General features: G+C 45.2%; 1 protein-coding gene across 1 annotated transcript in view; it reads right to left on the bottom strand.

The window, feature by feature from the left end:
- The window catches only part of SUSD5 (sushi domain containing 5), a 61,287-nt gene extending 48,572 nt beyond the window's left edge, over nt 1-12,715 (bottom strand). Inside the window, exon 1 of the mRNA XM_006121752.5 lies at nt 12,169-12,715. Within this exon, the coding sequence (XP_006121814.3) occupies nt 12,169-12,262 (94 nt within the window). The 5' untranslated portion in view covers nt 12,263-12,715. The remainder of the gene's footprint in view (nt 1-12,168) is intronic.
- Nucleotides 12,716-14,426: the final 1,711 nt, after the last annotated feature.

Raw genomic sequence — 14,426 nt, 5'->3', positions numbered from 1 at the left:
GTAGTGTTCTTGACATTTGATTAATTTCCTGCAGTTTGCATCTTATAAAGCAAAGATGGGTGGTTTTTACAGTCATTACAATGCTTGTTTTAGCTTCTGCTGTCAATGCTTATTATTGCACTATTCTACTTCTACGTTTTGATCTGTTGGAAAAAGGAAAGCTTTTCCAGAAGCAGAAACTGAATGACAGGGGATGGATCACTCAATATTTCCCTCTTCTGTTCATGCCTTGCGAAGCATTTGGCACTGGACATTATCAGAAGACAGGATACTGGGCTATATTGTGCTAGATGGATCATAGATGGACCCCTGTTTCTTAGGTATATTCTTATGAAAGTTATTATAAGTTGCACATCTATAAACTGGGACTCTCTGGTCCGGCAACATCTGTGGTTCAGCAAGGCCATGTTCCAGGATCAGAGAGTCCCAGCATGCTGTGGATGGGAACTGGGAACCTGGCATGCTTTAGATTGAGGGGTGGGGGTGGGGGGGGGAGGCTGGGAGCTCAGCACAATGCAGGGAGGAGGCACTAGAAGCACAGCAGGCAGTCCAATAGGGCTGTGGATTAGGGGGCAGAATCCCAGTGCAACGTCCAACTGGGCTGCGGGGCCGGGGGCGGGAAGCCCAGTGCATGGCCAGAAATGACCTCTCCTGGTCTGGTAAAATCCCTCATCCAGGACCAGTCATGTCCCAAGGACCAGGGAAGTCCAACCTGTATTTCTTATTTATTTAGCAAGAACAATATATTCAATACCCTGTAATGTAGAAAAGTAAAGGTAGTATCTGGCTCAAATGGTTTACAGTAAAAAAAATACCCCAGTGCATTCAGATATATAGAAGACAAGAAGCCATGGGGTATCCAGAGATAAATACATTTTAAGGCCAGAAGAGAGCATTATGATAATCTAATCTCCTGTTTGACAAAACTTGGATTTCACACAGTGACTCTTGCCTCCAGACTAATAATTTGTGGTTGAATGAGAATACGTCTGCTAGAAAGATACCCAGTCTTGATTCAAAGACACCAATAAATGAAGAATTTATGCATTATTCCTTAATATATTGTTCCCATGGTCCTAACATTATTTCCTTTGAAAATTGCTGACTTTACTTCCTAGCCACTGAACCATTTTATGCCTTTGCTATGCTAGGCTACGTCTACACTGCACGATTATTTCAGAATAAGCTATACTGGAAGAAATACTCCCAAACAGCTTATTTCAAAATAGCATGTCTACAGGGAAGCTTGGAAATTAGTCCGAGGCAGACACCCCTAATGTGGACATACTACCTCAATTTAGAGCCCCAGGAAGCACTGGGGAGCAATTATTTTGAATGGCCTGGGGGAGCAGCTATTTTGAAATAGCAGCAGTGGAGTGTCTACACTATTGCTATTTTGATATAGCTAATTCGGAAGAGGCGATATTCCTTATGGAATGAGGTTTGCAAATGCTGAAATAAGCCACCTGTTATTTTGAAATTATTTCGAAATAACGGGCTAGTTCTGTAGATGCAGACATTGTTATTTCAGAATAACGGATGTTATTGAAAATAACACTGCTGTGTTGATGTACCCCTAGATATTTGCTATTTGCAGATATCTTATCCCCCTCCAGATGATTATAGACATGATCACATTACCTTTACCTTCTTTTTGATGAACTAAATAGATTGATGATGTCTATCCAAGTGCAAGTAAATAGATTGAGTTCCTTTAGTTTGGTATGGCTTAACACACTTTACATTGCTAACATTTCTAAAGAAAAAAAGCAAACAAACAAAAAAGCAAACAAAAACAACAAACCTTTTTCCTTTGACCAACACTTTTCAGGCTTTCCTTACTCATTAGAGAGAAGCAAAGTAATATAAGACACACACGTAGGAGCAAAAAAAATTCCTTTGCAGCTCATTTTTCTGGGGAGCTCCAAAATATGGAGCAGTTCCATTGAACAGTAATACAGCCCCTTTCCTGCTCACTCTCTATGAACCAATAGGCTTATGACAAGAGTCCCCAAACTTTCAGCTGCCAGGGCCACATCACTCTGTTTTGATTAGAATAATAGAGACTTGGTGGGATGATTCACATGACTGGAGCACTGTCGTGAAAGGGTATAAACTGTTCAGGAAGAACAGGCAGAGGAGAAAAGGAGGAGGAGTTGCATTGTATGTAAGAGAGAAGTATGATTGATTGGAGCTCCAGTATTTGGAGGGAGAAAAGATTGTTGAGGCTACGTCTACACTACAAGGTTTTTGCGCAAAAACAACTGTTTTTGCACAAAAACCCATGGAGCGTCCACACCTCATGCACTTTCTTGCACAAGTAAATAGGCAGAGGAGAGGGCTTTTGCTGGTACAGTTATTCCTCTCCCCATGAGGAATAACTCCTTTTTGCGCAACAGTTCTTGCACAAAAAGGCAAGTATGGATGCTCCACAGCAGTTTCTTGCGTAAGAAACCCCTTTCGGGAAACGCACAAATGCTCTGATGGCCATTCTGTGAATTGTAATCAGAACTTTCTTGCGCAAGAGCATCCATGAAGTGTGAATGCTCTCTTGTGCAAGAGCACATCGCTTCTGTAATGTGTTTTGAGGTGTGGACACGTTTTTGCAGAAGAAGTTTTTGCACAAAAACTTTTGCACAAAAGGCTTCTTCTGCAAAAACCCTGCAGTGTAGATGAAGCCTTGAGGGTCTATAGGTTAAGTTTAGAGGTTGAAGCAACAGGAGTGATGTGGTTGGTGTCTGCTATAGACCACCGGATCAGGTGTATCAGGTAGACGAGGCTTTCTTCGGCCATCTGAGATAAGCTTCCAGATCGCAGGCTCTGGTTTTCATGGGGGACTTTAATCACCCTGACATTTGTTGGGAGACCAATAAAGCAGTACACAGACGATCCAGGAAGCTTTTGGAGAATGTTGGGGATAACTTCTTGGTACAAGTGCTGAAGGAACCGACCAGGAGCCATGTGCAGCTTGATCTGCTGCTCACAAACAGGGAGGAACTAGTAGGGGAAGTAGAGGTGGGTGACAACCTTGGAAGCAGTGATCATGAGATGGTAGATTTCAGGATCCTGACCAAAGGAACAAAGGAGAGTAGCAAAATAACAGCCTGGACATCAGAAAAGCAGACTTTGACTCCCTCAGAGACCTGATGGGCAGGAATCCCTGGGGGTATGTCTACACTACAGCACAAATTCAAACTAACTTAATTCGAATTAGTTAATTCGAACTAAGCTAATTCGAACTAGTGCATCTAGACCTAAAAACTAGTTAGAATTAGCATTTTGCTAATTCGAACTAGCATGTCCACATTGAGTGGACCCTGAACCGAGGTTAAGGATGGCCGGAAGCAGTGTCGGCAGGGCATCAGATTAGGACTTAGAGCATGGAGCTGCTGTCTCAGGCTAGCTGAGGGCTGTGCTTAAAGGGACCCGACCCCCTTCCCGGACAGACAGTTCTCAGGGTTTCCCGCTCGCTTGTCTAACTCGATGAGGGACAGCAAAGCAGTCCTGGCTTGGAGTGCCCTGAATGCCCACACTCGGCACATCACAGCACTCGGCCATCAGCCTGGCTGCACTTGCCGCAGGCTGCCATCCGGGGGGGGGTGTCAATCGGGGGGGCTGCAGGACAGCTTCCACCCCGAGGAGCCTGCAGAGCCACCCCAGTCCTCCCCATCGGGGGCTCGTAACCCATTCCTCCGTCACCTCCTTCCACTTACTCCTCCCTAACCCCCCTTCCTGATGTACAAAATAAAGGACACGTGTGTTCAAAAATAGAAACTCTCTATTTAACAAAACTGGGGGGGGGATTAACCTCTGGGGAGACTGGGAAAAGGAGGTGGGAGAGGGGAAGAGAGAGGGTGGGAGAGGGGAAGGGGAAACCTGGGAGGAGGGAGCTGAAAGGGGGAAGCCAGGGGAAGAAGGAGGAGGGGAAGTATCAAACTATGGTACGCCATATCTTCAGTACTCTGTACAGATGTGGTCTCCTTACCCCAGAAAAGATGTTTTGGCCTTGGAAAAGGTTCAGACAAGGGCAACTAAAATGATGAGGGGTTTGGAACAGGTCCCATATGAAGAGAGGCTAAAGAGACTGGGATTTTTCAGCTTAGAAAAGAGTAGACTGACGGGGGATATGATAGAGGTCTATAAAATCATGAGTGGTGTGGAGAGGGTGCATAAAGAAAAGTTCTTCATTAGTTCCCATAATAGAAGGACTAGAGGACACCAGATGAAATGAATGGGTAGCAGGCTTCAAACTAATAACAGAAAGTTCTTCACAAAGCAAATAGTCAACCTGTGGAACTCCTTGCCGCAGGAGGCTGTAAAGGCTAGAACTAGAACAGAGTTTAAAGAGAAGTGAGATAAAGTCATGGAGGTTGGGTCCATGGAGTGGTATTAGCCAGGGGGTAGAAATGGTGTCTCTGGCCTCTGTTTGTGGAAGGCTGGAGATGGATGGTACGAGACAAATGGCTTGGTCATTGTCTTTGGTCCATCCCCTCCAGGGTACCTAGTGTGGGCCGCTGTCGGCAAACAGGCTACTGGGCTAGATGGACCTTTGGTCTGACCCAGTACGGCCATTCTTATGTTTTTATGTTCTACGCTCAGGGCTCAGGGTCGGGGGGGTCTCACTGGACCACCTTGATTTTCATGCAAACCTGCTCCTGGGTGGCCAGGCTGGCAGCTATCCTGCCCTAGATGGCCACTTTCCTGTGCCTAGTGTGGAGGTCGTGGATGAGGTCCACGATGTCCACACTAGACCAGGAGGGCGCCCGCCTCTTGCGGCCCCGGGCAGGCTCTTGGGAGCCACCAGCCTATCCTGGGAAGAGGCAGAGGGCTGGGTGGCAGCGGGTGGCTGGCTCATGCCGTGCCAGGTGCAGGATCTGTTGGCTGGGTGCTGGCAGGCTTGCACCTGGCACAGGCACGGTAGCCAGACCGTGCCCCTTTAAGGGCTCCGGGGCTGGGAGGGGGGCAGACAAGTTTCCCTGGTGGTGCCCAGAGTGGCCACCAGGGCAAGCTGGGGAGGGCTAGCCTCCCACTAGTTCGAATTAAGGGGCTACACAGCCCTTAATTCGAACTACTTAATTCGAACTAGGCGTTAGTCCTCGTAGGATGAGGTTTACCTAGTTCGAATTAAGCACTCCGCTAGTTCGAATTAGGTTCGAACTAGCGGTTTGTATGTGTAGCGCCTATCAAAGTTAATTCGAACTAATGGCTGTTAGTTCAAATTACCTTTGTAGTGTAGACATACCCTGGGATGTTTATAAGCAGGGGAAAGGAGTCCAGGAGAGCTGGCAGTATTTTAAAGAAGCCTTATGAAAGGCACGGGAAGAAACAATCCTGATGTGCAGCAAGAAAAGCAAATATGGTAGGCGACCAAATTGGCTTACCGGGGACATCCTTGGTGAGTTTAAAAACAAAAAGGAAACTTACAAGAAGTGGCAACTTGGATGGATGACTAGGGAGGAGTATAAATATATTGCTCGAGAATGCAGGGGAGTTATCAGGAAGGCGAAAGAGCAACTAGAATTGCAGCTAGCAAGGGATGTGAAGGGTAACAAGAAAGGTTTCTACAGGCGTGTTAGCAATAAGAGGGTGATCAGAGAGGGTGTGGGGCCCTTACTGGATGAGGGAGGTAACCTAGTGACAGATGATGTGGGAAAAGCTGAGGTACTCAATGCTTTCTTTGCCTCTGTCTTCACGGACAAGGTCAGCTCCCAGACAAATGCACTATGCGACGCAGTATGGGAAGGACGTGGACAGCCTTTGGTGGGGAAAGAACAAGTTAGGAACTATTTAGAAAAGCTAAACATACACAAATCCATGGGCCTGGATTTAATGTATCCGAGGGTACTGAGGGAGTTGGCAAGTGTCATTGTGGAGCCTTTGGCCATTATCTTTGAAAACTCGTGGAGATTGGGAGAGATCCCAGATGATTGGAAAAAGGCAAATGTAGTGCCCATCTTTAAAAAAGGGAAGAAGGACAATCCAGGGAACTACAGACGAGTCAGCCTTATCTCAGTCACTGGAAAAATCATGGAGGGAATCCTCAAGGAATCTATTTTGAAGCACTTGGAAGAGGGGAAAGTGATCAGGAATAGTCAACATGGATTCATGAAGGGCAAGTCGTGCCTGACCTATATGATTAGCTTCTATGATGAGGTAACTGGCTCTGTGGATATGGGAAAGTCAGTGGATGTGATATACCTTGACTTTAGCAAAGCTTTTGATACAGTCTCCCACAATATTTTTGCCAGCAAGTTAAGGAAATATGGATTGGATAAATGGACTGTAAGATGGATAGAGAGTTGGCTAGACTGTCGGGCCTAACAGGTAGTGATCAATGGCTTGATGTCAGGTTGGCGGTCCGTTTCTAGCAGAGTGCCCGAAAGGATCTCTTCTAGGACCAGTTTTGTTCAACAACTTTATTAATGATCTGGATGAGGGGATGGATTGTACCCTCAGCAAGTTCTCAGATGACACTAAGCTAGGGGGAGAGGTAGATACACTGGAGGGCAGGAATAGGGTCCAGAATGACCTGGACAGATTAGAGGATTGGGCCAAAAGAAATCTGATGAGGTTCAACAAGGACAAGTGCAGAGTCCTGCACTTGGGACGGAAGAATCCCAAGCATTGTTACAGGCTGGGGAACAAATGGTTAAGTAGTAGTTCTGTAGAAAAGGACCTGGGTATTACCGTGGATGAGAAGCTAGATATGAGTCAACAGTGTGTCCTTGTAGCCAAGAGGGCTAATGGCATATTAGGGTGCATTAGGAGGAGCATTGCCAGCAGATCCAGATAAGTGATTATTCCCCTTTATTCGGCTTTAGCGAGGCCACATCTGGAATATTATGTCCAGTTCTGGGGCCCCCCACTATAGAAAAGATGTGGACACCTTGGAGAGGGTCCAGCGGAGGGCGACCAAAATGATTAGGAGGCTGGAGCACATGACCTATGAGGAGAGACTGAGGGATTTGAGTTTGTTTAGTCAGCAGAAGAGAAAAATGAGGGAGGATTTCCTCCTGAAGGGAGGTTCCAAAGAGGACGGAGAAAGACTGTTCACAGTAGTGATGGATGGCAGAACAAGGAGAAATGGTCTCAAGTTACAGTGGGAGAGGTCTAGGTTGGATATTAGGAAAAACTATTTCACTAGGACAGTGGTGAAGCACTGGAATGGGTTACCTAGGGAGGTGGTTGAATCTTCATCCCTAAAGGTTTTTAAGTCTCAGCTTGACAAAGCCCTGGCTGGGTTGATTTAGTTGGGATTGGTCCTGCCTTGGGCAGTGGGCTGGACTTGATGACCTCCTGACGTCTCTTCCAGCTCTGTGATTCTATGATTCAGTTTTGTTCTTATGGTATGCCAGAGCATATCAATTGCAGAAAATAATAGATAGATTTATGTACAAAATGTAAGACAATCCCCACAAACAGAGACTATTCCTACCCTGACAAGCTTATAGTTAATATAGACAAAACAACAGAGGGTGAGAGAAAGTTGGTAAGTGTGAATAGTCCTTTTATCTTAGGAGTGTGCCTGGTGAGGTAGGTAAGAGCTCAGGAAAAAGCAAGAGGGATGGAAAAGATGGTGGTGGGAAAGTAAGGGGAAGGGGCAATGGAGGGGTAAGGTGAGGTAGTAGCATGGGCCCAAGAGAAGAGGATGGAGAAGAATCCCTCTTACAAGTTTAGTTTTGTCTTTGCTGCATCAAGTTCTGGAGTGTATGCTCTTCTGTAGACATGAGCACATGCTTATTGTGATTAAGTTTCTCGTGGGAACACCAAGTCCAAAACTCTTGTGACCACCCTTATTCACCAGAACTGTGTCCTGGAGCATCTGCAGGCATGGCCACCTGCAGCTCCCAGACAGCGGTGGCCCGTGAGCCTAAGCGAACTAGGCACTTGCCTAGAGTGCCGCTGGCCCGGGCACCCGATGACTTCATGGCCATTGGCGGCCGTGCAGGCGGGGGTGCCTATCGCGCCGCCCACCTGGGGCGCCAGCTGCCACAGCCAGCCTCAAACCACTCCTGCTCCCAGAGCTCCCTTTTGGCACTGTCCACACTGCAGGAAGTTGAAGGGAAAACACTCTCCCTTTGACTTCCCTTACTCCTCGTAGAAGCAGGACTTCCGGATTCAACCAGATTGCCCCTCTCAGTTCTAATTAGCATGTCTTCACTAGACTCGCTAATTTGAACCCTTGAAGATCAATAGTGGCAGCTTTGATCGTCTCTGCGGTATAGATATTCCGGCTACGTCTAGACTACAGCCTTCTTTTGGAAGAAGCTTTTTTCGGAAGAGATCTTCCAAAAAATCTTCTTCCAAAAGAGAGCGTCCACACTGCAAAAGTGCATTGAAAAAGTGATCTGCTTTTTCGAAAGAGAGCGTCCAGACTGAATGGACGCTCTCTCGCATGTAAGCTGTGATTGCTATGGATGGAATGGCCACCAAGGCACTTGTGCTTTTTCCTCTTTCCTCTTCTTCTGAAAGAACTCCCTCTTCCCCATCCACACACGCCTTTTTGTGAAAGAAAGGGTTCTTCCTCGTAGAATGACGATTACCAATGCTGGAAAAACCCATTTGTTCTTTCAATTTTCTTGCAGAATAATGCAATTGCAGTGTGGACGGTCCTCAGGTTTTGTCGGAAAAATGGCCATTTTTCTGACAACACTCTGTAGTATAGACATACCCTCCCTTAGGGTAAACATTAATGAAGATTTGTAAGCACATACTGACAAGGAATACTCTTGAATATTTTTGAGAAATGAACCAAAACCCTGTATCTGAGTCACATAACAGCCTAATTTTAGAAATATTAGATATGGTTTGAGGTCAGAATTTTGAGGCTCAGGCCAATGTCTAATTGTGCCTAACTTTATGGATTCAGAATTCCTGGGATTTCTTCCATTTGCAATCTGTTACTAACCCAATTAGTGGAGCAGGTAAAATGTTTTGCATGTAACACAAAACCTAAAAAATAAAATTACTTCTTGCTGGAGCAACTTAGCAAGCTTTAGCCACAGATAAACAAGTAGAGCTCACTTAAACGTTAAGTTAATTGTACAGATTAATTACTGTCACACTGTTACAACATTTTGTTCTTCTGACCAAATGTTTTATGAGAAACTACTCTTGGTACATAGACATTTTGGCAGCTGTGAAAAAGATAAAAGTGTTAATTTTTATGCAACTTTCCCAGGGCTGATTCACTTAATCCAGTGTAAATGCAAAATCTACTTACTCTACATTTACATTGGGATAGCTGAGTCTAGTCATGACCGTAATGACATAACTAGAATCTTCGTCTTTACAAGGGTGAGAGTTTATTTTGATATGCAGGGAGTTGTACTAATGTGAGCTACCCATTTAACTCTTGTGAATATGCATTCCCGCTGTGTAGAAATCTGGACTCTACCTCTGATTGTCATGGATGAACAGCCTTAAGGCTCATTTCTCTATTGACCCTTGCTTTTCTCTGCAGTAACTCTTCTTCAGCACTGTAACTAGGTATTTTTGCACTTGGGGCAAAATATTAATTATGCGCCCCCTCTCATTAGGTTAGCATGCATCTCATTCTTTACTTTTTCAGCTCATTATTTTTATTTATTACATCTTTGAACACCTGATCACGATGTGCCCAGGGCAAGTGTATCCTGCTTGCCCCACCCTTGTTACAGCTCTGCTCCTCTCACTCTTAATGTAGTTAAAACACTCCTGATTTACACCAGTATAAACTGACCGAGAAACAAGTTGTTAGTGAAGCTTCTATGTGGCTGACCTCAGTCCAGATGCCATTAGCAGAAACATTTAACTTATAAAAGTTAAAGCAATCCTAAATCATATTTTATTTTAGTTTTTACCTATATCTTCATGGAGTCTGGCTTCACTACATCCATGCGTGTTGTGGTGAAGTATTAGCCAAAAAAAAATCAAATAAGCCTCAAAGCTTTACACTTCCACCAGGCCCGTATGATCTCTACTTATATTGTCTACTATAATAGATCATTATTTGCATGTCAGAAAATAAAACCAGAGTCTCCCTTAGGGAAATATATTGTAACCAATTTCTGAGGTTTGCTTATAATAGAGACCAGACTTCGTTTCATGGTTTTACAAAGTATACTCTAAATCCCTTCAGAAGTTTGCAAAACTGTTATTTTTTGTTAAAAGTAACAAATTATATAAATATTATCCAAAAGTGTTCCCTTTCATTTCACCACTCACATTTGCAGACTTTACAGAGCAGGAATTGTCTGTAAAATTAAATTTTCATCTATAATTTTCACAAATGAGAAGATGGTTTCCTGTTCAGGCCAGTTCAGAATCTATTATGAAAGGAAATACTGTTCCTATTTTATGCTCTCAAATTGGTTTAAACCTGGCAATTCTACATAGTGACATAATTTCACATGAAGTGATTTCTCTTGTGTTAATGTAAAATAAAACCAAATAACTTGGAGCACAGCATTACAGGAGTCGGGTTAAATCACGATATAAAGAAAACACATGACTAGCTTGGTAATAATGAACCAACAAATTTTACAGAATGATATTTTGAAAAAGTTAAATAAAAATGGAAAATAATTATCATTTTGCTTTGCACTTATATTGTGCTTTACATCTTCTCTTCTGTAATTCTTAATTCTTCCAATTATTTTCCTGTATCTATCTATCAATATGTAAGATGAATGTGACAAACTACTGAACATGTAAATACGTAAAATACAGGAACTCCCTTCAATAAGCCACTGAAATACTGGTCAACATTTTCCCCTCTGTGTAAAAGCTCTAATTGCTGTTTCTCTCTTTCACCAGCAAGTTTGTCCAGTACGAGATAATGTCATCCACTTTTTCTCTCCATTATCTCAGAGGATATCAGTTTAGGATGGAATCAGAAGCAAGTTGTTCCAGGCATGCAGGAAGGTTGCTGGGATAGCTACCAATAATACTTAAGGAAAAGTTTTCTTAACCAAACAAAATAATTATTCCTTTCTCTGTCTCCCTGTTTCCAAGTACAGGGAAGTGTTTTTTTCTTCCCAGAAAGCAGTTTTGCTATCAGAGGGTCCTTCACTAAAACCAGAATTGCAGTTCTGCATAGTGCAATGCACTGAAAGGGTGTTAGCTTTTATTCTTCTTCATTTTAAAAGCAATTGCATTCTCTCCAGACTCATGACAGCAGGCTCTGCTGTATAAATATCTACTCTAAACGGTATGCAATAAACATATACTGTACATGCAAGGAAAGTTTGTCTTTTTTTTCCTCCTCTTTTATTTCAATTATCAAATAAAATAAATGAAAATTGAAGACCAAAAAATGAGAAGAAATATTTTGGGAAATGAAAACGTTCTTGTTATTCAGTAGTGTTTGTCTTACTTTCCCCTGCAATCACACAGCAACATCAATGGTAAGAGGTTGCTGTACTTAAAAAAACTGAAATCGGACATAACTCTACTCCAGTTGTGAGTATGAAGAAACAAGCGTGGCCATTCAGCACTGCTCTCCCAGGAAAACAGACTGTTGTTTTAAAAAAATAAATCATGTTACTGCAAAGGTAGTTTGATCACCATTAATTAAGAGAAGATCGTTAAAACGGCACAGGCTTCTAGAAAGGAAAAGCATGCAGTGCCGTCAGATTATTGTCAGAGCAGAAAGGAACATTCATGGTAGCTAGCAACTGGCTGGCACTTTCAGCCAACTTCATGTTCCATTGAAATCATCTCGCAGTGAAATAAAGAAATTCACGCTCATACGTTGGCAGATGCCTTGAGCCCATGTAGTACCGGAGAGAAGACGTTGCAGGGGAAAAGTCTTCCTGATTTTCAGATACCCGATGCTTACAAGCCAGAGGGACCTATACCGAGGAAGTGTCAGGTTCGGTATTTGGGGAAAGATTATTGATTGCAGAAGCTCTCCAAAAAGTAACTAATTCTTTTTGCTTAGCCTAGCTTTATTGTCATTTCCCCTAGACAAATTCCCTGTCATATTTATGATAAAATAATCACAGCCTGATGAGATAGCAATTCCTTTCTCTGTGTAACTCCAGGATACATGTAGTGTTTCACAAAACTCGGAATCAGACGTTCCTTACATGCAAACGGCCGCATGTATTTACATTTATTAAAAAGGGGGTTTGCAATAACATCCAAAAAGAGATCCCACCAAACACTAACTCAGCCCTAACTCACCATCAGCCTCTACAGAGACGATCTGGAGGAGGAAGCAGACAGATCCCATGGACTGGACAAAGGTGTGTGCGGATCTCTTATAGCCTGGAGCCATGGCCCTGCTATTAAGTCCTCGGCCGCAGGAGGTTGGCTAGCAAGGGGCTTTCTTCCCCCTGAGCCTCAGGCGCAGGGTCGGTGGTGGTGATGATTTCAATGAGCGCTTTCCCTCGGCAGGATCCTGCGGCTTGGGCTTGCACTAACGGAGGGAGGGATGGAAAAAGAACGAGAGAAAGCAAAAGGAATCCCTCGCGTGGCTGCTGCAGTGAGAAAGTGGAGGGAGGGGGAGAAATATGTCCAGCCAGGAGGTTGGAGAGCGGTTTTATCCGGCCCAATTGTGCAGGGCAGGGCACATGGAGAGCCGGTGTTAAAAGTCACATTGCTCTGTCGGTCAATACCTAATGGGTCCGAGTGGAAGAATTGTCACAGCCAGGAGGGAGAGAAGGGGGAAGCTGCAAGCATCCAGCAGGCGAAATCGCCGGGTGAAAGAAGAGGAGTTAGACGGGGGGGCTGTGAGTGGGGAATTCACTTGGGGGGGAGGCTTTCATCTCTGGAGACTTTTGTGTGGCGATTGCGTGGTCTGTACCACATGCCCCCCCCCCATGCTCCCCGCCCCCCCACACACTGCTCTGGCAGTCTCCGCTCAGCAGTGGTCCAGGTCTGGAAGCGGAAGGGCTGGTTCTGAGCGCAGGGCCCGGGCAGTGGGGATTCCCAGGTCTGGCATGGCCAAGGGGGCGCTGCAGGGCAGGCCGAGAACTGACGAACTCGTGTGGGACCCAGGAGTGCCAGGGCAGAGCAGAGGCTAGTGCAGGCCAGGAGCCAGGGGCAGTGGCTGCAGGCCCAGGTCTGCAGTGGGGCCTGGGAGAACGGCTACAGCCTGGGTGTAGGACAGACGCCCGGCAGGGGCTCGGGCCGCTCAGGAATGAAGCCCACTGACAGCGCTTTGGGCGGGGAGACTGCAGCTGCTGTCAGCTCCCGTCAGCGCTCAGCCGCCCTCCCCTCTCCCGCCGCCTGACACGTGCCCGGAGAAGCGGACAGGAACCCCAGGGGGCAGCCCTAAGCCGGGCCAGCAGCCGCTCCGTGCCATGCCGAGCGGCCCGGCGCTGTGTTGCTCTTGGAGCGGAGCAGCGCGCAGAAATGTTGTTTTTTTGTATTCTCCTGCGGGGATGGCTGGGCTGCTCCCCCGCCTCCCCGCAGGCATGTGAGGCTGGGCGGGAACACGCCCGCCTGCGAGAGAGCAGACAGCAAGCGGGGCTGTACTCGCCGCTTTCCCTCCCCTCCCCTCCCCTCCCCTCCCAACGCAGCGCACCTCAGCCTCGTGAGTGACGGGGGCGGGGAGGGGAGGGGAGCTGATCCCTAGCTGCAGACCCCACGTTTCTACTGTGCTGAACCGGCAGAAAGTTGTTTTCATAGGCTGGCTGGAAGGGCCCAAGCGTCTGTGGGATCTTCAAGGGAGACCGGCCCTAGCAATGCCTTCCATAGAACAGACTTGCTAGACACACCGTGCTCTCGCTCGCTCTCTGGGGTGTGTGAATGTAATCCTTGCCAAGGGTGTGAGGACTGAAGACTTCTGCTGAGGCACAGAAAACACTTAGAAGGGAGCTTCTCTACGGTGTCCTGCCAATCAGTCTCAAACCTAACTTGGAAAAACAACCACCACTAGGGGTGAGAAACTGGGTCGGTTTCCTGTCCATTCAATCCGTGGCTTAATGCAATTATCCGAATACATTTTTTTAATTCCAGAAAAATGTGTGCTAAATGTAACTGATACTAACGTAGAACAGGAGAGAAAGGGGGTAAGAACCTTTTGCACTTCTTTGGATGTATTCGTTTAATTCTTTTACTAATGATGTAGCTACTGAAATAAAACAAATCACTTATTTGCTATTTGTTAGCTCTCCAAAGAAGCCTATATTTTGTTAGTCTTACTCATGCAAAAAGAATCCTATTGACCCCAAAATACATGCATTACTACATTGTGCAGGGTTTAGCCGTCTGTCTGAAGACAAAATACCAATATTATGTATAAACTATTTAAATTATATACAAGGATGTACACACACACACACCAACCCCCGTAAGGACTGTTTTCTCAGCCTGGAATTTTTTTAATTACTTAGAATGTATTAAAATTTATGTCTGTATGATAGTAATTAAATGGTATACTATAACTTATCCTACATATTTTAAATTTTGCAATCTTTAGTGTTTTAACAAACATT

The sequence above is a fragment of the Pelodiscus sinensis genome, chromosome 2 (genome assembly GCF_052426305.1).
Source record: "Pelodiscus sinensis isolate ZL-2025 chromosome 2, ASM5242630v1, whole genome shotgun sequence".
Taxonomy (NCBI): Eukaryota; Metazoa; Chordata; order Testudines; family Trionychidae; genus Pelodiscus; species Pelodiscus sinensis.
This window is presented reverse-complemented; position numbering and strand designations above follow the sequence as displayed.